Source organism: Eretmochelys imbricata, chromosome 10 (assembly GCF_965152235.1).
Source record: "Eretmochelys imbricata isolate rEreImb1 chromosome 10, rEreImb1.hap1, whole genome shotgun sequence".
NCBI classification, from domain to species: Eukaryota; Metazoa; Chordata; order Testudines; family Cheloniidae; genus Eretmochelys; species Eretmochelys imbricata.
The window spans coordinates 31,324,102-31,348,420 of record NC_135581.1 but is presented as its reverse complement, the minus strand read 5'-3'; the positions used below and the strand labels follow the sequence as shown (position 1 = coordinate 31,348,420).

General features: G+C 50.2%; 1 protein-coding gene across 1 annotated transcript in view; it reads left to right on the top strand.

Moving 5' to 3' along the window:
* RHBDF1 (rhomboid 5 homolog 1) overlaps positions 1-22,967 on the top strand; it is a 107,088-nt gene extending 84,121 nt beyond the window's left edge. Inside the window, exons 8-18 of the mRNA XM_077828703.1 lie at positions 8,087-8,338; positions 9,094-9,205; positions 10,732-10,806; positions 11,604-11,765; positions 13,412-13,512; positions 15,027-15,090; positions 16,014-16,108; positions 18,941-19,016; positions 19,789-19,889; positions 20,250-20,403; positions 22,206-22,967. Of these exons, the coding sequence (XP_077684829.1) occupies positions 8,087-8,338; positions 9,094-9,205; positions 10,732-10,806; positions 11,604-11,765; positions 13,412-13,512; positions 15,027-15,090; positions 16,014-16,108; positions 18,941-19,016; positions 19,789-19,889; positions 20,250-20,403; positions 22,206-22,625 (1,612 nt within the window). The 3' untranslated portion in view covers positions 22,626-22,967. The remainder of the gene's footprint in view (positions 1-8,086; positions 8,339-9,093; positions 9,206-10,731; positions 10,807-11,603; positions 11,766-13,411; positions 13,513-15,026; positions 15,091-16,013; positions 16,109-18,940; positions 19,017-19,788; positions 19,890-20,249; positions 20,404-22,205) is intronic.
* Positions 22,968-24,319: the final 1,352 nt, after the last annotated feature.

The window sequence follows — 24,319 nt, the reverse complement described above, 5'->3', positions numbered from 1 at the left end:
CTTATTAATTTTCTGTGGATTCTTTCTTTCCCTAATGCACACTCCAAAGAGTTGAGCACTCACAATATTCACTACCCACCACACCACAACTAAGTGATGTGGTGGGCAGTGGATCCCCATTGGACATAGTCTGATACTACTGGCAGCCGCAACAGTCACTCGAAGACACTAGAGAACATAAAGCCACCCTAAGCTCATGCTCTGTTGTGGTGGCTTTCCAGGAACCAGTTAAGAGATTTCCTAGGACTGTGCTCTGGTTCTTCTTTGAGTGCTAGCCCCTATGTGTCATCCACTGTGGATAAGCATGCGCTGCAAATGCGTCTGAGACCAGAGAGTTCTTGCAAGCAGTGTCCACTGGCCTACGCCTCTGCCTTTGCCATCCTCACGCTCCACTCCAAGGCCATAAGAGGCTGTGTGCACCAACTGCCTCTAAAGTACCTTCTTATTGTCTCCTGGCCTGACTCAGAATCTCCACTGTCTGGAGCTTCTCCCTTCTCTTCAGCCTCGTCCTTGTCTTCAAACCTGTAAATATGTCAAAGATTTTACTGTTTTAGCTCTGTAGTGAAGCTATTGTTAATGGGTTTTATTAGTATAGTTAGTGAGTAGTTTAAATCCCCTTCCCAGAAAACCTCCTGCCTCCCTGGTACAGGAATTAGATGATGCCCAGAATACCTGTATTTGGAAACAATGTCTCCTCTCCCTGCTTCTTTTTGGTCAGCAATGACCACCAGTGATACATACACTGCCTCAGAGAAGTGCATATCTCCACCAAGTGCAATATGTACCACTCCTTCCCCAGCCAGACCCAGAACTCCAACTTAAAAAGCACCTCATGGTGAAAGCTGTGAGGCCTGAGTTGGACCCAGGCTGGGGACCGCACCGTACATCGACGAGCACGCCTCCTAGCACAAGGCCTGACACAGGAGCAGGAAAGAGCAAGGCCAGGGACCCTTTGACAGGTTTTCCACATGAGAGCAGGGGACTCTCTCATAAGCACAAGAGCAGAGTCCACTCTGAAGAGTTTGGATCCCACCCCAAGACTCTGCCGCTGACCCATCCTTCAGAATGGCGGTTCTACAGGCAGCCATACCACCTGCATCCTCCTCCTCTCTGAGTGCTGCTTGCCAGACACCCACAGTGGAAGACACACAGGGACCAGTGCTTGAAGAAGAAAGGGAATTTACTTTGTGGTAGCAGGAGTTCTTATAGGTATTCCACTACGCATCCTCCTTTCCCTCTGCCTCAGATCATGTCTGCATTCACAGGAGAGACGGAACTGGAGAGGCATCTGTCCACACCACCTCTTATATCCTCGGCGTGGAGCACACTGGTGGCAAGGGGATAAGCACCGACCAACGGACACTGTTTGCAAGAATTCTCCAATCTGAGGTGCGTGGTGCACAGGCATTGTCACATTTTGGGGTGCAGTGCAGTTCAGTGAGGGGCCTGCCTGTAACGCCCTGCTGCTGTGGCTTACAGCCTGGACATCAGCAGATGAACACGCAGGTCTGTATGCTGTGCATCCCTGGAGCAGCAACTCTGACTCCAGCAGCCTGCCTCCAGCACAACAGCCCTACCGTGGTTTCCGCCAACCTGGGTTGCTACTTGCAAGGTGACCCCAACGCATTCCCAATCCCGAATTTTCCCAGAACTGTGTGCCCTGAAATGTCCAGCCCTCTCCTGGGCCACTCTGAGAAGTAATAAGGTTTGTTTGTTTCTTTAAGAGACAAAAGCACATTACAGCTTATTAACTGGGAGAGGTACACCCTTCCTTCAAACACAGCACTGAGTTGGTTTATAAGAAAAAAATACACAAAAATAACCAAAAACAAATTTATTAATAGGACAAAGGTTATGTGATGCCAAGTAAAAGAAATAAAAGTAGAGATGTTACAAGAAAATACAAGTGAAAGCACACATCTAAAGTTTAAAACTTAATCTAGCAAGGTACAGGCTTTGTTAAAGATGGTGTCTCTCATCAGTCATTCTTCTTTCCAGCCGTGGTTGACTTTCCCTCAGTCAGGGCCTTCCACAAAAGCACAAGAGGCTGGCTTCTTTTGTCTTCCTAGGTGAAAGGTCTTGGCCTAAGCAGGTTTCTCACCTATATTCAGTTTCCAGTGGCTTCAGCCCCTCCTTGGTTGAAGGGCCCATCTTTTTCAGCTTGCAGAGCTCTGGGCCCTTGTGTCTGTCTGGTGATGGATGCCAAAGATGACCTCTGTCCTTGCTTATATCTTCCAGAGTTCAGTGACTTTATTTAGAGAGGCAACATAAGATAATACAAGAATGTTAGAATGGCCATATTGGATCAGACCAATGGTTCATCTAGCCCAGTATCCTGTCTTCAAAGTGGCCAGTGCCAGATGCTTCAAAGGGGATGAACAGAACAGTGCAATTATAGAGAAATTCGTCACCTGTTGTCTACTCCCATTTTCTGGCAGTAAGAGACTCAGGGACACTCAGAGCAAGGGGTTGCATCACTGACCATTTTGGCTATTAGCCGTTGATGGACCTATCCTCTATGAACTTATTCTGTACTTTCTTGAACCCATTTATACTTTTGGCCTTTACAACATCCCCTGGCAACAAGTTCCCCAGGTTGACTGTGTGTTGTGTGAAGAAATACTTCCTTTTGTTTGTTTTAAATTTGCTGCCTATTAATTTTTATTCCACACTGATAAGGCCTCAATTGGAGTACTGTGTCCAGTTCTGGGTGCCAGATTTCAGGAACGATGTGGACAAATTGGAGAAAGTCCAGAGAAGAGCAACAACAATAATTAAAGGTCTAGAAAGCATGACCTATGAGGAAAAGTTGAAAAAACTGGGTTTGTTTAGAGTGGAGAAGAGAAGTCTGGGCGAGGTGGGGAGTGGGGGGAACGATGACGGACACATAACACTTTTAAAGTACATATAAAGTTGTTACAAGAAAGAGGGCGAAAAATTGTTCTTTTTAACCTCTGAGGACAGGACAAGAAGCAATGGGCTTAAATTGCAGCAAAGGGAGGTTTAAGTTGGACATTAGGAAAAACTTCGTGACTGTCCAGGTAGTTAAGCACTGGAACAAATTGCTTAGGGAGGCTATGGAATCTCCATCATTGGAGGTTATTAAGAACAGGCTAGACAAACACCTGTCAGGCATAGTTTAGTTATTACATACTCCTGCCTTGAGTGCAGGGGACTGGATTAGATTACCTCTTGAGATCCCTTCCAGTCCTACACTTCATTGGGTGACCCCTTGTTCTTGTATTATGTGAAGGGGTAAATAGCATTTCCTTAGTCACTTTTTCCACACCATTCATGATTTTATAGACCTCTATCATATCCCCCTTTAGTCATCTCTTTTCCAAACTGAACAGTCCCAGTCTTATTAATCTCTCCTCATATGCAAGCGGTTCCATATCGCCAATCATTTTGTTTCAGAGTAGCAGCCGTGTTAGACTGTATTCGCAAAAAGAAAAGAAGTACTTGTTGCATCCGATGAAGTGAGTTGTAGCTCACGAAAGCTTATGCTCAAATAAATTGGTTAGTCTCTAAGGTGCCACTAGTCCTCCTTTTCTTTTTGCGAATCATTTTGTTGCCCTTCTCTGTATTTTTCCAATTATATCTAATCTATCTTTTTTGAGATGGGACTGCACACAGTATTCAAGGTGTGAGTGTACCATGGGTTTCACTAGTGGCATTATTTGATATTTACTGTCTTCTTATCTAACCCTTTCCTAATGGTTTCTAACATTCTGGTTAGCTTTTTTGACTGTCGCTGCACATTGAGCAGATGTTTTCAGAGAACACAGTGACTCCAATATCTCTTTCTTGAGTGGCAACAGCTAATTTAGACTCCATCAGTTTGTATGTATAGTTGGGATTATGTTTTCCAATGTGCATTACTTTGCATTTATCAACATTGACTTTCATCTGCCATTTTGTTGTCCAGTCACCTAGTTTTGTGAGATCCATTTGTAACTCTTTTCAGTCAGCTTTGAACTTAACTATCTTAAATAATTTTGTATCATCAGCAAACTTTGCCACCTCACTGTTTACCCCTTTTTCCAGACCATTTATGAATACGTTGAACTGCACTGGTCCCAGTACAGATCCCTGGAGGACCCTGCTATTTACTCTCTCCACTGTGAAAACTGACCCTTTGTCTCCCATCTTTTAACCAGCTACTGATCCATGAGAGGGCCTTCCCTCCTATTCTATGACTGCTTACTTTGCTTAAGATCCTTCGATGAGGGATCTTGCAAAGCTTTCTGAAATCCAAGTACATTATATCCACGGGATCACCCTTGTCCACATGTTTGTTGACCCCATCAAAGAATTCTTAATAGTTGGGTGAGGCATGATTTCCCTGTACAAAAGCCATGTTGACTCTTCCCCAACATATCATGTTCATTTATGTGTCTGATAATTCTCTTCTTTACTGTAGTTTCAATGACTTTGCCTGGTACTGAAGTTACCCTTACTGGCCTGTAATTGCCAGAATCTCCTCTGGAGCCCTTTTTTTAAGAATTGGAGTTACATTAGCTGTCTGTCAGTCATCTGGCACAGAAGCTGATTTAAGTGATAGGTTACATGTCACAGGCAGGATGACCTCAAGGTCTTTCCTTCTTGTGGGCTTCCCATCCTCCTGCTGATTTCTGTGTTAATGGGGCTTCCATTGTTTTTGGTCACACCTTGCTTAATTTCATTGGGGACAGATAGATAGCTGCTGGTTTCAGAGTAACAGCCGTGTTAGTCTATATTCGCAAAAAGAAAAGGAGTACTTGTGGCACCTTAGAGACTAACCAATTTATTTGAGCATGAGCTTTCGTGAGCTGTAGCTCACGAAAGCTCATGCTCAAATAAATTGGTTAGTCTCTAAGGTGCCACAAGTACTCCTTTTCTTTTTATAGATAGCTGCCTTTCCCTGTCTGGGAGAGACTTGTTTCTCCCTTTGTTTGGTCACAGACTGTAAAATGTAATATCAGTGAGTATTTGTAATTTTCATATAGTGTTAATGCAGAGATTTCTCATTGATATTAATCACCAGTGTGTCACAGGCTTTCCTAAAAGACCCCACTCTACTCAGTTTTTATACCTCGATATTGCATACAGTCAGTTGATTCAATTGCTTATCACTTGAGGATCAGCCCCCTGTCTTTGTAGACCAGTAAACCTTTACAGTGTATTCTTTGAAATGTAAAACCCAGACCAATTTTCTCTCTCCTGCTCTTGTGTAGATGCCATGCTTTCTCCTCCCCAACTTGGTAGCTTGGGGGATTTGTTTGCCTAATATGTAAATGGACCTTCATTGTCTCTGCCTGTCAACCAGGCCAGTCAGAAAAGCAAATACACATTCCTGTGTCTAAGGCAAAGTGCTTATGCATTGCTTGATAAACAAATGCTAAGTATATAATTCTAGCACACATTTTTGAACACACCCTATACATACATCATGCAAGAATATTAATGATCTGTGAGTTCTTAGTTTTCTAATGATATCTTACATGCCATCTGTCAGATACAGATTGTGACAACAGTGTGTTAGGTGTAGTGAGTATGTCAGACCTGACGAGCTGCTGACACAGAGTACAGAGTAGCAGCCGTGTTAGTCTGTATTCGTAAAAAGAACAGGAGGACCTGTGGCACCTTAGAGACTAACAAATTTATTTGAGCATAAGCTTTCGTGAGCTACAGCTCACTTCATCGGATGCATTCAGTGGAAAATACAGTGGGGAGATTTATACACACAGAGAACATGAAACAATGGGTGTTACCATACACACTGTAATGAGAGTGATCAGGTAAGGTGAGCTATTACCAGCAGGAGAGCTCGGGGGAGGGGACAGGAAAACCCTTTTGTAGTGGGCCATTTCCAGCAGTTGACAAGAACGTCTGAAGAACGGGGGGGGGGGGGGAATAAACATGGGGAAATAGTTTTACTTTGTGTAATGACCCATCCACTCCCAGTCTCTATTCAAGCCTAAGTTAATTGTATTCAGTTTGCAAATTAATTCTAATTCAGCTGTCTCTCGTTGGAGTCTGTTTTTGAAGTTTTTTTGTTGAAGAATTGCCACTTTTAGGTCTGTAATCAAGTGACCAAAGAGACTGAAGTGTTCTCCGACTGGTTTTTGAATGTTATAATTCTTGGCGTCTGATTTGTGTCCATTGATTCTTTTACGTAGAGACTGTCCAGTTTGCCCAATGTACATGGCAGAAGGGCATTGCTGGCACACGATGGCATATATTACATTGGTAGATGTGCAGGTGAACAAGCCTCTGATAGTCTGGCTGATGTGATTAGGCCCTATCATGGTGATCCCTGAATAGATATGTGGACACAGTTGGCAACGGGCTTTGTTGCAATGATAGGTTCCTGAGTTTGTGGTTCTGTTGTAAAAAGAAAAGGAGTACTTGTGGCACCTCAAAAATCTCCTCACTGTATTTTCCACTGAATGCATCCGATGAAGTGAGCTGTAGCTCACGAAAGCTCATGGTCAAATAAATTTGTTAGTCTCTAAGGTGCCACAAGTACTCCTTTTCTTTTTGACACAGAGTAGTTAGACACAGAGTAGTGGGCCTCTGTGTCAAATGCGTAAAGTATAGATATGGGGTGGGGGGGAACCACACCCTCAAAGAACTCCACTTACAACAAGATAAGTAACTTCCCTTTACTCCTGCCATGTGTAATGTGAGGCCAGTGAGTGTAGGCACAAGGCCACCTGGTGCTTGATACAGTGTGCACTGCAGCAGCATGGCAGAAAGATGGAGATCAGATCATGGCATGCTATGTTCGTCCTGGGTGATGGTGAGCAGGTGTGGAACACCACAGTGTGTTGTGCAGCCAGCAAGTGGAGTGAGGTGTGCGGCCCTGGATGTGCCATGCAGTGTGCACTGCAAGGGATGTGAGCAGGTGAAGTGAAATGGGGTGTGCCATGCAGATGCCAGGTGGTGTGTGGAGAGAACGGGAGAGGGATTTTAGGGTGTTCTAATTTTAAGTTAGCTACTTTTCTGTTGCTGCCAAAACAGAACAGTAGTTTGGATTGGGGTCTGGTTGCCAATAACTTGGTTTTGCATGTTGCACATCGCCCACCAAACCATCAGAGATTTAAAACAAATGGGAAAAAAACTTCATTGGGTAATGGGGTGGGGGGGAGTGTCGGACAGATGGACGGACATTGGGGCAGGGGATGGAGCCTCAGTGGGGGGGGTGTTGGGGATGGGATGTCGGAAGCAGGGCAGGGGGTGGGGTGTTGGGAGCAGGGCAGGGAATGGGGCATTGGAGAGGTAGAGGATGCGAAAGATAGGATATCCGGGAGGTGTGACAGGTGGGGTGGAGGCATTGGGACGAGGGATGGGGTGTGAGGGAGGTAGGGCAAACGGTGCTGGAGATAGGGCTTTGGGGAATGTGGGGGTTCAGGTGTCGGGGAGGTGGTGTGGGTGGGGCCAAGTCAGGGATGGAGGGTAGGTCAGGAGTCGGGGAGGTGGGGTGGAGAATGGGGCAATTGGGAAGTGGAGTGGAGGATGTGGCATTTGGGAGGTGGAGGTGGGGGTGGGGGATGGGGAGGCAGGGCTGGAGTGTTGGGTGGATGGGACAGAGTGGGTGGCGGCACAGGGACGGGATGTTGGGGAGGCGAAGCGGGGTATGGGGCCGGGGTGGGTGGGGGATGAGACATTGGGGGGACGGGGCATTAGGGAGACAGGGTGGGGGATGGGGAGGCAGGTCGGGCAGTGCTGAGATGAGATGGGGCTTGGGTGCAAAGGCAAGAAGAGAAGGGTTTCCTGTGCAATCTAGCAGTGCCCTCACTCCTTCCTCCCCGTAGACAGATGTTCTGGGGGTTGAGCATTCAGACCGCCTGTTAAGAATCCCTGGGGTTTCTGAGCCAAGTGCTCAGTTACCTGCCCCAACCAGCTTCTGACAACAGAGCTTGGTTGGTTCCTGGCTCCGTAGTTCCAAGGAGCTAATGGCTGGGGTAGGAAGGAGCCCTCCAGCCCTTGCTCTGCTGTCCTGTCCCCCTCTCTGACCCCGTGGCCATAGCCCAGGGAATGGCCTTTGCTCCCTGCTGCACTCTGCAGAAGCAAAGCATTGCTGTCTTGCTTTATGTTCCAGTCCCCTGGAGCGAGGCTGGAGAAAACAGAAGGAAGGGACCCTGCCCCAGCCCAAGGTTCGCTTACGGCAGGAAGTGGTGAGCATGAGCCCTCAGCGACGCGGCCAGCGCATCGCCGTCCCAGTCAGAAAGCTCTTTGCCAAGGAGAAGAGGCCATACGGACTGGGCATGGTGGGCAGGCTGACCAACCGCACCTACCGCAAGCGCATAGACAGCTACGTGAAACGGCAGATCGAGGACATGGATGACCACAGGTGAGAGGAGCGAGCCCCTTTACAGCAAGGGTTGCTGGAAGGGGCTACAATGAGCTGGTTAGCATGTCCCCGACTGGGTGGGATGCATCTCACTTGCTGCGAGTACGTGTGTGACACTTGCCGAGTGAGACATGCATCCTGCAGTGGGGATTATTTGTGTATTCCTTGAACCCCTGCACTCAACACATTTCCTTGGTGCCCATTGGGACAGTCCTGCCATGAGCACCCTGGAGCCTGTGTGGCTTTGACAGCCCAGCACATCTGCTAGTTGCTGACGAGAGTGGTCCTCTGCACAGACCCACCTGTCTTATTAGCCAGATTGACAGGGAAATTGAGACGTCTCCTCCTTTTACCTCCTCCCTGATGAATTTTTTTAGTCACAAAATGGATTTAGGCTTCAGGCCTGACATGTTGTGTCACGGAAACTTTCCACAAATGTTCATAAGAAGTGAATATGACAGGGTGTGACCCCGGGTTCCAATCCTCCCTCCCTCCAAAACATTTCCTCCAGTCTTGTCCCAGCTCTAAATCGGCTTGTGGCTGGTCCTCTGTGCTAATGAAAACCAGAAAAGACCATTGCTCACCTGTGCGTGGGGCCCAGGCATTACCGGTCACAGCAAAGCTCCTTTCAGACTGAAGTGCATGTGAATTAGCAGGTGTTTTGCTTATGCTCCAGGAGCAAAGACACCTCCAGAAAATATGAACATGATCTTGTTCCTGGCTCTGATCTGTGATTGTCTCCATCTCCTGTCTAGGCCTTTCTTCACCTACTGGGTCACCTTTGTGCATTCGCTCATCACAATCCTTGCTGTGTGTATCTATGGCATTGCCCCCGTGGGGTTTTCTCAACATGAAACCGTAGATTCAGTGAGTAAATCCTCTGCCAATCGGTATGAACTGTGCTTGTTTCGCAGCGATTGTTTATTACCAGAGTCCCTGACCTCTCTCCACGTTCTGTAACTTGTCAGTGCGTTTCCTGACAACGGCCAATAGCTGGCAGCCAAATGTGCTCACCTGAGGGGCTGGCAGCTGTAGTTGCACGCACACGCACACCTACAGGCCTATGCACCTGCCCATGTTCACACCTGCAGCCACACAGTGCACATGCATTCACGTACACATCTGCAGACTTGTAAATTCCCCACTGTGCAGAGGCCTGGCTGATTTTCAAGGGCAGCATGTTGCCTGGGCAGACAAACCTGCCTGTTGGGCTTGCCTGCCTGTGAGCTTTGGCTTCCTGCCATTAGCACTGAGTGATGGGAGACAAGCCCATCAGGGCTGGTAATTTCTGCATCTGTCAGATAGCAGCAACGTGGCACTGTTCAGCCTGAGGAGCAGGGTCCTGGCGGCCCATTGGCCCCCACAGCACGGGTTAGAAGGAAGGTGTCTGAGTGGAATCCTAGGCTGGGGTCTGGGGCAGAGCTGGAATTCAGCCAGGACTCCTGGGATAACACCTTACAATGTCATGAGGTGTTAAGGGCTAGATTTGCAGGCTGTGTTGAAGTGCTTGTACTAGTTCCCTTGCACAGGATCCCACACGTCCCTTCAAGTTTGTGCGTCCTCTGGCACCAGTTAACATCTAACAACGCTCTCCCCTCCTCACTTGAGCCCAGAAGGGTGTTCACAGCAGGGAAACATTTATTTTTAGTGACACAGAGACAGGATTTCCCTTAAAATCCAAACAAATCCCAACCCACCTGTAGCGGCTGCAGCATTCTATCCTGTCCCATCATCCTGCTCCTCCCAAAGGGTGAAAACGGGGTGTCACATTTTGGGAAGCTGAGTCCCCCTTCAAGAAAATACATCTCCACCCACCTCCTGTAGCCGGCCATGTGTTGACAAGGGCCCACACAACCCTCCCTCCCCTCCCCTTTGGGAGACACTTGTAGATAATCGTAGTATGATCCTTCCTCTTCTTGCGTGCTTTGATGTGCAATGCAGCAGTTTCCAAGGGTGACATTTAGAGCAGCATCCCAGGCATCTGAGTCCGCACCAGTGAAACGAACGGGGCAGGACACCACTCTGGGTTCACTTTCGGCAAACATTGCTGCATCCATCACACTTGGGGCATGTTTTCAAGGTTTTTTCTCACAACCAGAACAGATGGAGGTGAAGGGGTCTATTAATGAAAGCTGAGGCTCTGGAGATCAATTGAGAGGCCAGGGCAAGCCATGCGCACACCACTCCCTTCTGGTCCAGGGGACTGTTTGGAGAGCTCTGGATTAAAAGAAACCTGAGCCTGATGACCTGCTATAGGGCTTCCGCTACCCCAGGCATTGCAGGTTTCCACTGCTCCTTCCCAATTAGTGCCCCTTTTTACCATTGCGTCTGCGCCCTGTGGTGCCCTGCTGGCCATGTGGTTCAGAGGGGGTTGCTGCTTTCTTGTTTTGCAGGTCCTGATGAACAGGGGGATTTATGAAAACGTCAAATATGTTCAACAAGAAAACTTCTGGATTGGCCCCAGCTCGGTGAGTCCCACCAGTTCGGGCTGGGTCCCTGGCGCTGGGGCAGATAGTACACCCGCACCTTCATCTGAGCGGTTCAGCAGCTCTGCTGTTTCTGCATAGAGCGGTGAGCCTGGTGCAAGGGTCTGACCAGCCAGGGCGTGTCCAGTGACTCTCAGGTCCCATGACTGGCGATTTGTGCTCTGACATGCTTCCTAGTGGGCTTGTGGCCTGGCCCAGCCAAGCTTTTCAGGGTCCCATCAGAGTGGCATTGCCTGAGCTGGGTGCCCCTGTAAAATGGGCTCATTCCCTGCTTAGGGAAGCATGTGGTGTGTCTCCAATGGGGTCTGCCCTCTGCTGCTTGGCACTTTGCAGCTTGGCCAGGGGAATGCCCTGCTGAAGATCTGGCTCTGCCTCTGTGGGGCACAAGCTGGGACATATCAAGTCCTGTAGGGGTCAGTGCAACAGGGGTGGCTGCCCTAACTGGTGCTTTCCCCTCCACCCCTGCACCGGCACCAGCATGAGGGGGACCTTGCACAGGATGAAGATGATCCTTGTTGTTTGCGGAGACTGACGACACTTGTTTGGGATCATGTATTATGTGTGCATATTGCTAGTTGTGCCCAGCCCCTTGCCCTCCCCCTTCATCCCCGCCTGCCTTGACTTGCCAGAGGCAGCTGTTGCCCAGCCTCCCCCTGCCTTCCTTTTCTCCTGGACCCCTTGCTGCCAAGCTTCTTCCTTCTCTCCTCCCCCAGAGACCTCCCTTCCCCCTTGGCCCCTGCATGACCCTCAGCTGAGCTCCTAGCCCTGTCTCTTTCCAGGAGGCCCTGATCCACTTGGGGGCGAAGTTCTCGCCATGTATGAGGCAGGACCAGCAGGTGCATAACTTCATCAGTGCTACGCGAGAGAAGGAGAAGCACTCGGCCTGCTGTGTGCGCAACGACAAGTCGGGCTGTGTGCAGACCTCGGAGGAGGAATGCTCTGTGAGTGCCCCCACTGCAACCCATTCACAGCCCTGCACACCTCTCCTCCCTCACTGCTCATCATCACGCCTGCGGATGGGACCCCTAGGCCAGTCTCCCTGCCTGCCTGGCAGCTGTGACACCTCCAGCCTCCCTTCCCAGTTGGTGTGGACCTCTGCAGCCTCCCACCTACCTGGGTCTTGTATTCATTTAGGTGGAATAAATGGGCCCAAAGAGTCAAAGGTGTTAAACAGTGTCTGACAACGTTCAGGGTTTGGGGGACGCAGACTTCCGCCTGCTTAATACCATGGCAAACACACCACTACACATCCCGTGACCTTATTAAGATTCAGAAAAGAGAAAACAGTTTAAAACATTTGAAATGTAATTTTAACAACCTCTGTTGTTCCCTTTTCCTCTAGCTAGGAAGAGTTTTTAGAAGGGAAAAAAAATCTTGTTTGAGAGTCCCTGAGATGGTATCAAAGCAGGTAATAGCTGTCCTTTTGGGGAATAGAGAAGTCAGTTGAGCTGGGCTCAAGCTGTTGTTGGGAAAGTCTGATCCCCTTTCCCAGAAGGCAACACAAGACAAACACACACAAAGGGGACAGCAAAGATAGAAACTGCAGCTTCTGCCACTGCCTCACTTGCAGCCTTGCTACTGCGGAAACACAGGTGCAGCGCACGGTCTGATCAGCCACGCTGAGACCTGACAAACTCATACCAGCATCATGTTCAGGGTGTTGCTTTTAAATGCCTTTTTGGTCACAGGCTTATAGCAGTGTTGCAAAATATACAGTCTTGGCTGCTAAGCCAGACTCTGGTTAGACAGAAGGGAAAAGAAGAGAGATAGGAAAGGGAAGAAGTAAGGTGGGGAAGGAAAGATAGACACAAGAGGTGTGTGTGACAGTCTCACATCCCAGGAGGCGTCTGGGATTTAGCTGAAGCCCGTGGAGGTGGTGGTGTCAGCTGGGTCCCTCTGGCTCAGTCTGGTCAGGGCATCTCTCAGGATCAGGATGACAAAGGCCCAACTGTGTCCTGGTGCATCCCGGGGTCTCAGAATGGTGGGGGTGGCAGCCATAATAGTAATGCTTACTCCTTCTGGTCCACCCATCTCCCACTCAGCTGTTGGCAGCTTCTTGATTTTTCCCCCTGAAGTGTGTTTTTTTTTTTTTAAGGACCCCCAAAAGGGAGTGGTGGGAGAAATAGCCTGTCACGTCATTATTTTGTTCAACAATTAGACCTAATTTCTTTCACACCAATTTTGGTCCATTGATTTCTGATCTCACACTTCTCTTGTTTCACAAACATGATCTTAACACAGTCCCTGAGTTATAGTAATAGGCCTCTTCGTTTGGACTAATTCGGCCTGCCTCCCTCCCTTTCATACCTTTCCCCCTCGCCATTTGTTGTTATTGCTTATTGGAACAGTTCGTAAACTTTCCCTCACTTTTCTCAGCTGAGCTCACAATCAGGCTAAGTTTGTAGGCTGGTTGCCAAGTCTCCGTACTCAGCGTGTGTGACCCCATCTCATTCTGATCCCCCAGCCCCCTGCTCAGTCACTGTGACCCCCACCCCACCCCCAGATTATCTCTATGAATGCCTCTGCCTCCTAGAGCTCCTGGGCCCTGTGGTGCTCAGTCGTGCCTCCTCTGCTCTCTCCTGCACAGTCCACCCTGGCCGTGTGGGTGAAATGGCCCCACCACCCCAGCACGCCAACACTGGCAGGAGGCAAGAGACAGTTTGGATCTGTTTGTCACCAGGATCCCAGGTAGGCACTGCCTGGCTCAGGGCTAGCTCAGCCTCTCTCCGCCTGGTGACTGTCAGGGGCTGCCGTGTCTGTGCAACAAGTCAGAGGAGTCATTGTGCGGAGTGGGTGGGACAGCTCATTATCCTGGCGCTTCTTAAGGAAGTAGAGGCTGTTTGGAGAATGGGCCAGGCAAGGGGAGTGGATCCACAGCTGGAGAAGGAGACTGCTCTGGGCCTTGATTGGAGGAAGGAGCATGATTAGATTCTTACCCCAATATGGGAGCTGAGAGAGGTTCTGATGCATTCATATACCATGGGGCAAACTGTGCTGGACACAGGTGGGGGCACAGGGTCACTGGGTAGAGGAAGCGGGCACAGCGTGTCACTGGGTAGAGGTGGGGAAGGGGGTGTGGAGTGTCACTGGGCAGGGAGGCAGGGAACGGGGCATAGCGTGGGGGCTGTGGGGAAGGGTGGTGCTGCTTAGAGACCAATTGGATACTTGGTCTAATTTCTGCTCCTCCTCCCCATGGGCATTGCTGTCCGCTTGTAGCCTGAATGCATCCAATGAAGTGAGCTGTAGCTCACGAAAGCTTATGCTCAAATAAATTTGTTAGTCTCTAAGGTGCCACAAGTCCTCCTTTTCTTTTTGCCTGTAGCCTGTGCTTGATGTTCTCCCTGAGCTCCCAGCAGCATCCAGGCAGGGAGCTCCTGTGTGCCTGGCTCAGAACTGCTGGAATTCACCCTGCTTGAGCCATCCCATCCTGCATTGCACCTGCCCTGCCCTGCATGCCATCCCCTGCTCCCCACTCTGCAGTCTCCCTGCCTTCCTAGCTGCTTCCTGCTGAGCTGGCAGCACAGGCCCCACCTGCATGCAGCTCTGTGACTATGGCAAATACCACAGAAGCCCACAATCCATGGGAGCCACCCTGGCTGGCCTGTCGCTTCCCCTCCTGTGGCTCCACCCTGCCCTCTGTTGGAGCCATGTATTTCACTGGAGCATCCAGACTCCTGAGAATCTCCCTGGGACTCCCTGTGCAGGGGGGAAATGTGCATTGGGGGATTGCTGGTAGCTGGGTGTGGGGCTGGCCCTGCGTGGAGAGGAGTCTGAGAGCTGGCAGACAGGGCAGAGTTGGGGTGCTCTGTCAGGAGCTGGCCAGCCAGCTTGCTGCTCAGCAAGTGGCCCAGATGCTGGTAGAATCAGCTAATGCACCAGGAAGTCGAGGTGTTCCCCTTCAAGTGACTGCACTTCAGTCAGCATCACAGCACCATGACAAGTGCTCTCAATACGGAGGCCTCGGTTCCTGTGGCACAACACTGCCAATGGCAGCTTGGACCATCTGACCTTGAGCGATCCCTGACTCAGCCTAACCTGTCCTCAGCCCTACAGACATTGCACATGAGCTTGGAGGAAACCCTGGGGATTGCGGCAGCAGCATGGTGCTGTAGCTCCTGGCAGTGGGGGTTCTCCACCCCGGCCTGCGCCTGTCTGCTGCTGCCTGGTTTGTCCAGCTGATCTGTTGGATTTTGTTGCCTCAGGGTTTGTGAGCAGCCAGCATCGATGGATCCCCATGAATGGCCTGATGACATCACCAAATGGCCGGTGAGCATTGCTAGAATCACGGTGGGGGGCAGGGAGTTGCAGGCCAGGGTTGGCACAGACGGTGCCAAGCACACCAGCCTCACAGCCGCCCAAGGAACAGAGGCGCTGGAGATGGGCTCAGCCCTGTGTCGTTCACCTCATCACCATAGAAATGCTTTGCACATCCTCTACTGACCAGTCAGTGGGAATTCCAGGCCTTCAGACAGAAATCAGTGCTGTGTGCAGGGGGAGGGTGAAGGATCAGGGGCAGCCCCAGGAGATGCCTCCTCTTTCAGAGAACCGGGAGACACAGAAAGGGAAGAGTTGGGCAAGGGCTGTGCGGGGCCCAGGCTGCTTTGGGGGCTGACTTGGCCCACAGCTACCACTAGTGTGGGGGAGCCCCAAGCATAGCTCGGCCAGGCCTTTGGATCTTTGAACAGTGACTCCAGTCAGCTGAGATTTTGAACCTTTGATCTGACTGTGGTGTTTGGGAGGGGAAAAGCAGCCAGGCCAGGATAGACAGGCCCGGATTCACCGCACTAGGCCAGCCTGCTGAGTGCTCTCCTGAGGGCTGACTGTTAAGGCTGCTTTTCCCAGTCAAAAGCCAAGGGAACTGTTGTAACTGGGAGGAGCCTGTATGGGCTGCTAGGATTTTGCTCCTGTGCTTGTGGAGCCCATCTTGGGGAGGGGGCTGGCTGGGCCACGCAACTGGCAGCTAAAAAGCTATGTATGATTAGGTTGTTCTTTTGCAAACCTGGGTGCATCCCCATTAACCGCTCCCCTGCAAAATCAGATGGAGATAGAACGTGGCCACAGCACCAGCCCCATCCCCTCCCAGAACCTGGTCACAGGTGGCTCAGAGTATGGTCACAGCACCCTCCCCACATGTCAGGTGGCGGAAAGGTTTCCACATCCATCTCGTTCCATTTGTTATTGTTATCCAGATCTGCACCAAAAACAGCGCTGGGAATTATACCAACCACCTTCATATGGACTGCGTGATCACAGGCAGGCCCTGCTGTATTGGGACCAAAGGAAGGTAATGGAGGCCACCTGCCCATCTGCAGAGGGCTGCAAATAGGATGAGGCACGCAGTGCATTTGCAGAGGCTTTGTGCAATTTGCATGTAGGTACAGGGGACTTGTCCTTCTCCACAGAGGGTAGTGTCTCCCTGGCTATGTGCAGCCCAGGGCACTACTGTGAAAGGGAAATCAGACAGAAATGGAACCAACTCAGGCTTGTGCATCTAGAGAGCCAGGCCCTGCCCTGTGCGGAATGGGGAGGAGCAGAAAGGTAGAAGCCAGAGGCTCCAGCAGAGAGGGCCAGGGGATAGCATGCTTCGTAGCCCCCCTCACCCTCTGCATTTCCCACCCCTGGCAGCAGCTTCTGGCCAGCACAGAATGTGTGCAAGGGTCTAGAGCATTGGTTGCTGAGCCACCTTTTTGACACTGCAGAGCACTAGGAATGGACTGACCTGTTCTTCAGATCTGGAGCCCTCACGTTTGTTCCTCATTGAAGGGAATAAATGTTTTCCTTGCCCATCTGATGATCTGGTAGTGCTTTGGGATGGTCCAGCAGCCTGCCATCCCCTGCTGAGTGCAGTGTAAACTGAATGGGCCTCGCATTTTGTCGTGCTGGAAATGGAGATGGTCTTTGTACACATAGGTTAAGGTGTGTCCCTTGCCCTGGGGAGCTGACAGGCCAAAGCTAGATTCTGGCAGCGGCTGTGGGGATTACAGTGAGGCGGGAGGGAGAGCTCCTGGAGCATGACAGAGTTATGGAGGGATCTGACGGAGGATGGAAGGCACTTGGTAGTGACGTTAGGGAGGCTGTGCCAGACGCAGGAGCAGCACGAGCCAGCGTACAAAGCAGAGTGTACGAGGAGCAGAAAGGAGAGCATGTTGGGAGGGGAGCTGGGGAAAAAGAGCAGAGATGGCAGGCTCTATAGTGAGGGCTAGGTGCTTGAATTTGATGTGGTAAGCAATGGGTGCTCATGTGGCCAGGGGGACAGGGAAAGCATTTTGGAGGGATGGGGGGAGCAGGGAGAAGCGGGCAGACCAGAGAGGGGCAGGTTACAGTGATGGAGGGGAGAGCCCTGTGCTGGGGGTCTCTTAAGCAGGAGGGGAGACATGCTCCTGGGATTGGCTCATATGTAATGACAGGGTCACAGTCATTCCAGGTGCCTGTCCTTCCTGGCAGGAGGAATGATTAGCAGCTGCTATAGTCCCAGATACCCTGGCTGGCCAGATCCTCAGGCAGGGCGAGGAGCTGTCAGTAGAGGTTAGATAATAATGGACAGGGAATCAATCAGTGCTGCAAACCATGAGTGTGGTGGTCTGGCTGGCTTTCAGCAAGAGGAACTTCTTGCTCTTTATACAGGTGCCCCTTTGGCCAATATGGATAGCCAATAATTGGGGTCTTGTGGGGTTGCTCCATTAGGAGGGGAAATTGATTATAAGAGTCAGGTATTTCTTCCGTGCGATCCTGTTTATTTACAAAGAATAGACATAGAGTCCTGTTCCCTGGAACATAGGAGGAACAAACAACAAAAGTTCCTTGCTCACAAGTTGAAAGTCTGCCTCTCCAGTGAGTCCTGTGCCCTGAGAAGCTGTCTGTGATCTCTTTCAGGGCTACACTAGTTTTTCTGGCTTTCTCCTTTTGCGCACGAACACACAGCTGCAACCAATCAATCCCTCAGCCCCTGTATTTGCAATCGCTGCTAGGGAAACCCTGGGACCACATTGCTTAATTGTGTCCTTGGGCTGTAGCTTCTTGTTTCCAGTTATCACTACATAAAGGGTTATTCAATTGCTCCTTCTGTGATTTTTCTATAGACCAATTTGTTGGCAGCCATTAGCACCTTCCAGCATAATCACATGGTGGTGGTGCCCAGAGAACTGATCAGGATCCGTGTGTTAGGCACTGTACACGTATAGAGGCAGACACAGTCCCTGCCTCAAGTTTCTCACAGTGTAAGAAAGTCCCGCAATGGATGCTGTAGTACTTAGATTTAGAGACCCTCAAGATTGTGGCAGACTCACTGTCTGCCACTCCTTTAGCTAGGAAATCAATGGACTAGGGTTATTATTCCTTCAGGGAGATTCTTAGTTTTTGGTTCCAATCTGACTCATGGAACAAAATCCCAATAGAAATCAATGCCGCCTTGTACAGCCTTGTCTACACGGCCTGCAGAGCTGTTGGTGTAGTAGTGCAACTACTAATATAGACATGATTCACACACTGATGGGATTTGCACAAGTGTAAATTGTGTCTATGCTAGAGCTGTGCAGCTAGACTGGAGGCTGATGTTCAGGGTACACCAAGCCCAAGAGTGCCCTGAAGCATGATGAGCACCTCCCAGAAAGAAGGGAAGACCTGGTCTCTGCACCAAAAGGGTTTACAGGCAAGGGCCCTAGACAGAAAGGGGAAGGGCAACACAAGCCAGCTCCTGTGCTTCCTCAGGGCTACCCAGGGCATTAGGCTGTTGGGCGGTGACCCCTTGCTGGGTGAGACACGGTGGTGACTCTGAGCCGGGATTTACTGAGGTGCCAAAGGTGACTCAGGATGCGTTTTGGGAGGATATTGGTGAGGGCTCCATTTGCTGGGTGGATTGTTCAGAGTGGTTCCCTGGCTCTAATGGGGACATCACCACATACAATGGCAGCAGAAAGGATGGCACAAATGCCCCTGGCAGGGAGAGGCTACAGCAGTGCTGGGGAAGAACATCTCTGAATCCGGTACAGTGTGGTGCCAATTTTGGGGCCTGGACTCAGGGTATGAGGGGGTCTGAAGCATGCAGAGCATGACTGGCTCCAAGAGGGCAGCAGGTGCTATTAATAGCACAAATGAATCTTGCTGTTTCCCTCCCCAGGTGTGAAATAACATCCCGAGAGTACTGTGATTTCATGCGGGGCTATTTCCATGAGGAGGCAACACTCTGCTCCCAGGTACGGCCAAGGCTGCAGGGCAGGTTCTCATGGCCACTCTCTCCTCCCTCCCCTCACTCTTCGCTTTCCCTCTCCCCCGTCTCCTCCAAGTGGCGTGATGAGATTTGGGCAAGATTTTGCAGCTTTCCTTCCCTTCGCTTGGGAGCCCCTTGCTGTGCCCCACAACAGGCCCCATGTGAGGCGGCACTGCCCGCAGAGCTCTCCTGCCTTTATTCAAATGGGGGTGGGTGGTCAGGCCCGGCTCTGAGCCACAAACAGGTTAGAAAAGGCAACTCTTCCCTCTCTGGAGACCAGTGCAGGATTTGTGCTCCAGGCAGCCCCCTAGCCCTGCAGGGATTCAGGAATGAGTGGGGGGGTGGGAAATGAGGCACCAGAACCCTGGTTCTAGTTCTGCTCATGATGTGCTTTGTGGTCTTTTTGCTTCCTCTCCATGAAGAGGGGAGAATATGACTTCCCTTCTCTGTGGGCAGAGGAGGGTAACTGGAGAGTTGCAGGGAGTAACTTAGGGCAGCTGCACAGAGCACCAATACCCATATGGAGGCTCCTCTACTGACAGGAAGTCAGGTGAGTGGGCTCCCCCATGTGAGCAGGGGAAAGATGCATATCTTCCTGTAGGGGGCAGTCACGCAGGTGCAGAGGTGCCTAGATTCTGTGGCACTAGGCACATTACAATGAGACAGGCAGAGCAATACCTTTGTGTGGCAGGAGGGGGCAGCATACTCTAGCCTGACATAGACCCTCTGGGCTTCCAGCTGACCTTGCTCTCTATTAGGTGCACTGCATGGATGATGTCTGTGGCCTCCTGCCCTTCCTAAACCCAGAGATTCCTGACCAGTTCTACCGCCTCTGGCTCTCCCTCTTCCTCCACGCTGGGTAAGTCTCACTGCAAAAACAAACCAGTGTCTGCCACTGTCATGGCGAGGGGGGAGTGTCTGTGTGTGTGGGATACCTGGGCATGGTGCTCATTGGTTCCCTGCAACGGGTGGGGAGTGGTTATCCCTGCTTGGGTGTGTTACAGGCAGTGCTCAGCATGGGGCCAGTCTCCTCTGCACCTCAAATAAGTTACAAATATTTCATGTTCTTGGCCCAGGTGCTCGCTGGGGCCATGGACTGAAGTGCATGTGGGAGGCAGGCCAGAGGCCATGGGTGAGCCTGGGGCAGGGATTACAGAGCAGGACTGCACACGACCTTAGTAGCTGCTGCCTCAGCTCTGGTGTTCTCCTGATTTGGTAGGATCCTGCACTGCCTGGTTTCAGTCTGTTTCCAGATGACCATCCTGCGAGACCTGGAAAAGCTGGCAGGCTGGCATCGCATCTCCATCATCTACCTGCTCAGCGGCATCACAGGGAACCTGGCCAGTGCAATATTCCTGCCCTACAGAGCAGAGGTAGGTCTCTGGCAGGTGAGCAGGCCCAGTTACCTGCTGGGAGCACAGAATCCTACATCACCCAGCCCTAACACACCCACCTCCAGTTACCTTCTGTAGGCACAGCCCAGACTGGGGACCCCAGAGTGGCCCAACTCCTCCTTTGTGGACACCACTTGGATAAGGAGCGGGATGACAGCTCCTGGCACTTCAGCCTCCACTGCCACTTTTGTCATGGGCCATCTCTGCATCTCCCTGGCCTGTGAGGCAGAGGGCTGCACTACTGGCCACTGACCAACTGGTCCAGTTGCTGAGCAGTAAAATCCCCAGAGCGCTCCAGACCCTCTGAGGGTCTTGCCCTTTCAGGACATGGCCCCGAGAAACAGGAGTGAGGCCAGGCCCTGCCCACGGTCCTGAGGAGGCAGTGAGATGGCCCAGCATGATAGGGGGCCCATCTTGAGTTAGCCTAGTGCAGGGGCTCAGGCCCCTGACAGACCAGAGACTGAGAGCTCCATAGCTAATGTCCAAGAGCTGTTGCACCACTGCTGTAGCGCTTAAATGAAGATACTCCTGTGCCGACGGGAGAGCTTCTCCATCTCCCTGAGAGGCAGTAGCTTTGTTGATGGGAGAATCTCCCGGTGACACAGCGCTGTCTACACTGGGGGTTAGGTTGGTATAACAAGGTCCCTCAGGGCTGTGGATTTTTCATACCCTTGAGTGACGTAGTGTAGAACTGGCCTTAAACAGAATCCCAGCAATGGGAGTTGCTACTGCCACCAGGCCTCCCCAGCCAGGCATGGCCCACTCTTTACCCCTGAAAATGATCTTGAGCATGTTTGTACTGCAGGTAGGAGCAATATGCCTGCACTCTTCCACAAATGGTCACTGTCTTTAGGCTGCTGGCTATGGGCAGGCCCTGATCTTAAAAGGCTGAGTGTTCCCATGGCAGGGAAAAAGGAGCAAACAACTAAAACAGACTGTCATGGCAGGAGAAGCACATACAATATTACTCCCACACCTTCCTCCATCTCTCTCACCTCACACCTTCACCCTGCCTCCTTGCTCCCATCTTCTAAGACCCCACTGTATCCAGCAGCCAAAGTCCTCTCATGCTCCCAGCTGATGTCCTGATGCATTTTAGAAGAATGCTAGAGCCTAGAGCAGTGATACTCAGACTGAGGCTCGCGAGCAGCAAGTGTTTCTTTAATATGTTTCCTGAGGCCTCTTTGGAGCACATGACATTAAAACACTGGTTAATAACTTAGATTGATTAATAATTAAAATCACACCATCAGTATGTTTTACTATATTATTAACCAACTATAGTTGATAATAATATACTTGGTCAGTCATTCTGCTGTGAGAATATATAGCACTGTAATAAATGAAACAATGAATTCACACTACTGTGGCTATTTTGGGTAATGTTGATAGCTACTTTGGCTCCTGAATCACTGAGGCCTGAGTATCACTAGCCTAGAGGATACCTTGTATTCCTCACCCCTGGATACTGGTATCTAGCTTGGGCTGTATAGCATGCTTGTTGCTTTAATGCTACCCTACAAGGAGTGAAGGCTGAATCAAACTGGCAGAAGGCCTGATGCAGATACTTCCCCTCCCCCCCAGTAGAAAATGGCTCCCCTGCTAGCTGTTGACTCAGAATGAGGCAGCTCCTCAGAGTCACTGACATGGAGCATTCTAGTGGCTGATAGCACTGGATAGCAAGAGACACACCTCTGTGAAGCTGAGACCCGGCAGGAGCAATCAGTAGCTGGGTTGGTTTGGTCTCGCTCTCTGTAACCTGTGTCGTCCTCCTCCTGCAGGTGGGCCCCGCAGGATCCCAGTTTGGAATCCTGGCATGTCTCTTTGTGGAACTCTTCCAGAGCTGGCAGATCCTGGCACGGCCATGGAGGGCCTTCTTCAAGCTGTTGGCTGTGGTGCTCTTCCTCTTTGCCTTTGGCCTCCTGCCTTGGATTGATAACTTTGCCCACATTTCAGGATTCATCAGTGGCCTCTTCTTGTCCTTTGCCTTCCTGCCCTACATTAGCTTTGGGAAATTTGATTTATATCGGAAGCGATGCCAGATTATAGTGTTCCAGCTCATCTTCATTGGACTCTTCTCAGGACTCGTGATTCTGTTCTATTTCTATCCGATCAAGTGTGAATGGTGTGAGTTCCTCACATGTATTCCATTCACAGACAAGTTCTGTGAGAAATATGATCTAGACGCACAGCTCCACTGAAAGGCGAAGACTGGCTTCTCAAGCAGGTCCTGGAGTTGGATTGTCTTTGCAGCTGCTGGGCCAGTTCCACATGGACAACACCTCCTCATCCCGTGACACATCTAACCCTGACCATGGTTAATTTAAACTGTCTTGTCAGCCCTTGGCAGACCTATTTTGCCTTATCTCAGAAGACTTGCACATTTTCTGAAAACAGAACAATTGTGCCTTGTTCAATTTATTGAACTTTTTCTGCTGCCATATTTTTATTACACTACTTTAATACTACATTTTTAACCAGATTTGTTTACTACTGCTAAGGTGGTGATTAAATAGAAAGGTAGCGTTTTAGCTACTGTTAACTATTCTGCACAGTCTATGGCTATATTTGTTTGCTTTATCCTAAACACTTTGTCTCCAGCACCTACTGGCCACGTCCTTTCCCTTTGTCTGCAGCATTAGGTTCCCACAGTCCCAGCAGGATGATTCTACTTTATTGTTTTGTAGTAGCTGCCATAATGAATTCTCTATAGCAGTGTACATGCTCACCATTTTGTAGGCTAAGCCCTTGAGCCTTTGTGACAGTAGGACAAGTCATAAAGAGCCTAGTGATGGCTCTTTATGTGAAATCAGTGTGATAAGTATCATGAGCTGCTTCTTGCTAGACTCACTTATACTTGTAGTGAACCATGCCTACTTGCTCCCTTCACCTTAATTGCCCTGTATCCACCTGCTTGACTTGCCTGCAGTACAAAACCCAGGATCTCTGCCAATCTGACCCAGATAAAAGAATTCTTCCTGACCCCAAATATGGCAATCAGTTAAACACTGAGTATGTGGGCAAGACTCACCAGCCAGAGACTTGGGAAAGAATTCTCTGTGGTAACTAAGAGCCTTCCCCATCTTGTGTCCCATCACCAGCCGTGGGCATTTCTATTTTTTTGTTAGGTTGACACAACTGATTAAAAGAGCTTTAGGACTCTTTTGAGACTAACTAGGTCCCTTTTTAATTTCCTGTTTCTCTTTCGTTCCTATCTGTACGTTCTGTCCTCTCCTCTTTACTAGGCTATAGAGCAGAGGTCCCCAAACTGTGGGGCTTGGATGACTATTTGGGGGACATAGCTGGGGCCCAGGCCAACCCCCATGCCCAAGGAACAGAGGTAAGAGGCAGTATGACTCTGAAAAGTTTGGGGAGCACTGCTATAGAGCATCCTTGTTAACAGTTCCTCCCCTAAGGGATGTCTGTCTCTCTCTGAACCTGTTGGCTATCCCCCAGTCCTTAGTTTAACAACTCCTCTACAACCTTTTTAATTTTACATACCAGCAGTCTGGTTCCATTTAGGTGGAGCCCAGCCTTCCTGTATAGGCTCCTCCTTTCCCCAAAAGGTTCCCCAGTTCCTAATAAACCTAAAACCCTCCTCCCTACACCATGACACCTGCACACTGAGCCCCTGCAGTTCTAACTGGCTCTGTGTGTGGAACTGGAAACACTTCAGAATGCTACCAGAGATGTCCTGGACTTTAGAGGTTTTCTAGCAAGATGGCACAGCTGTGTGGGAACCTTCATAGAGACTTCTTCCAAAATGTTTAAATTCTCAGTTGACTGGGTAGTGATTCAGTAGCTATAGGAACAGGATGAATATTGACTAGTATAGGCCCTGATCCTGTACACCTTCCACTCCTGCTTCAAACCCATCACACCATTTTTATTAAAT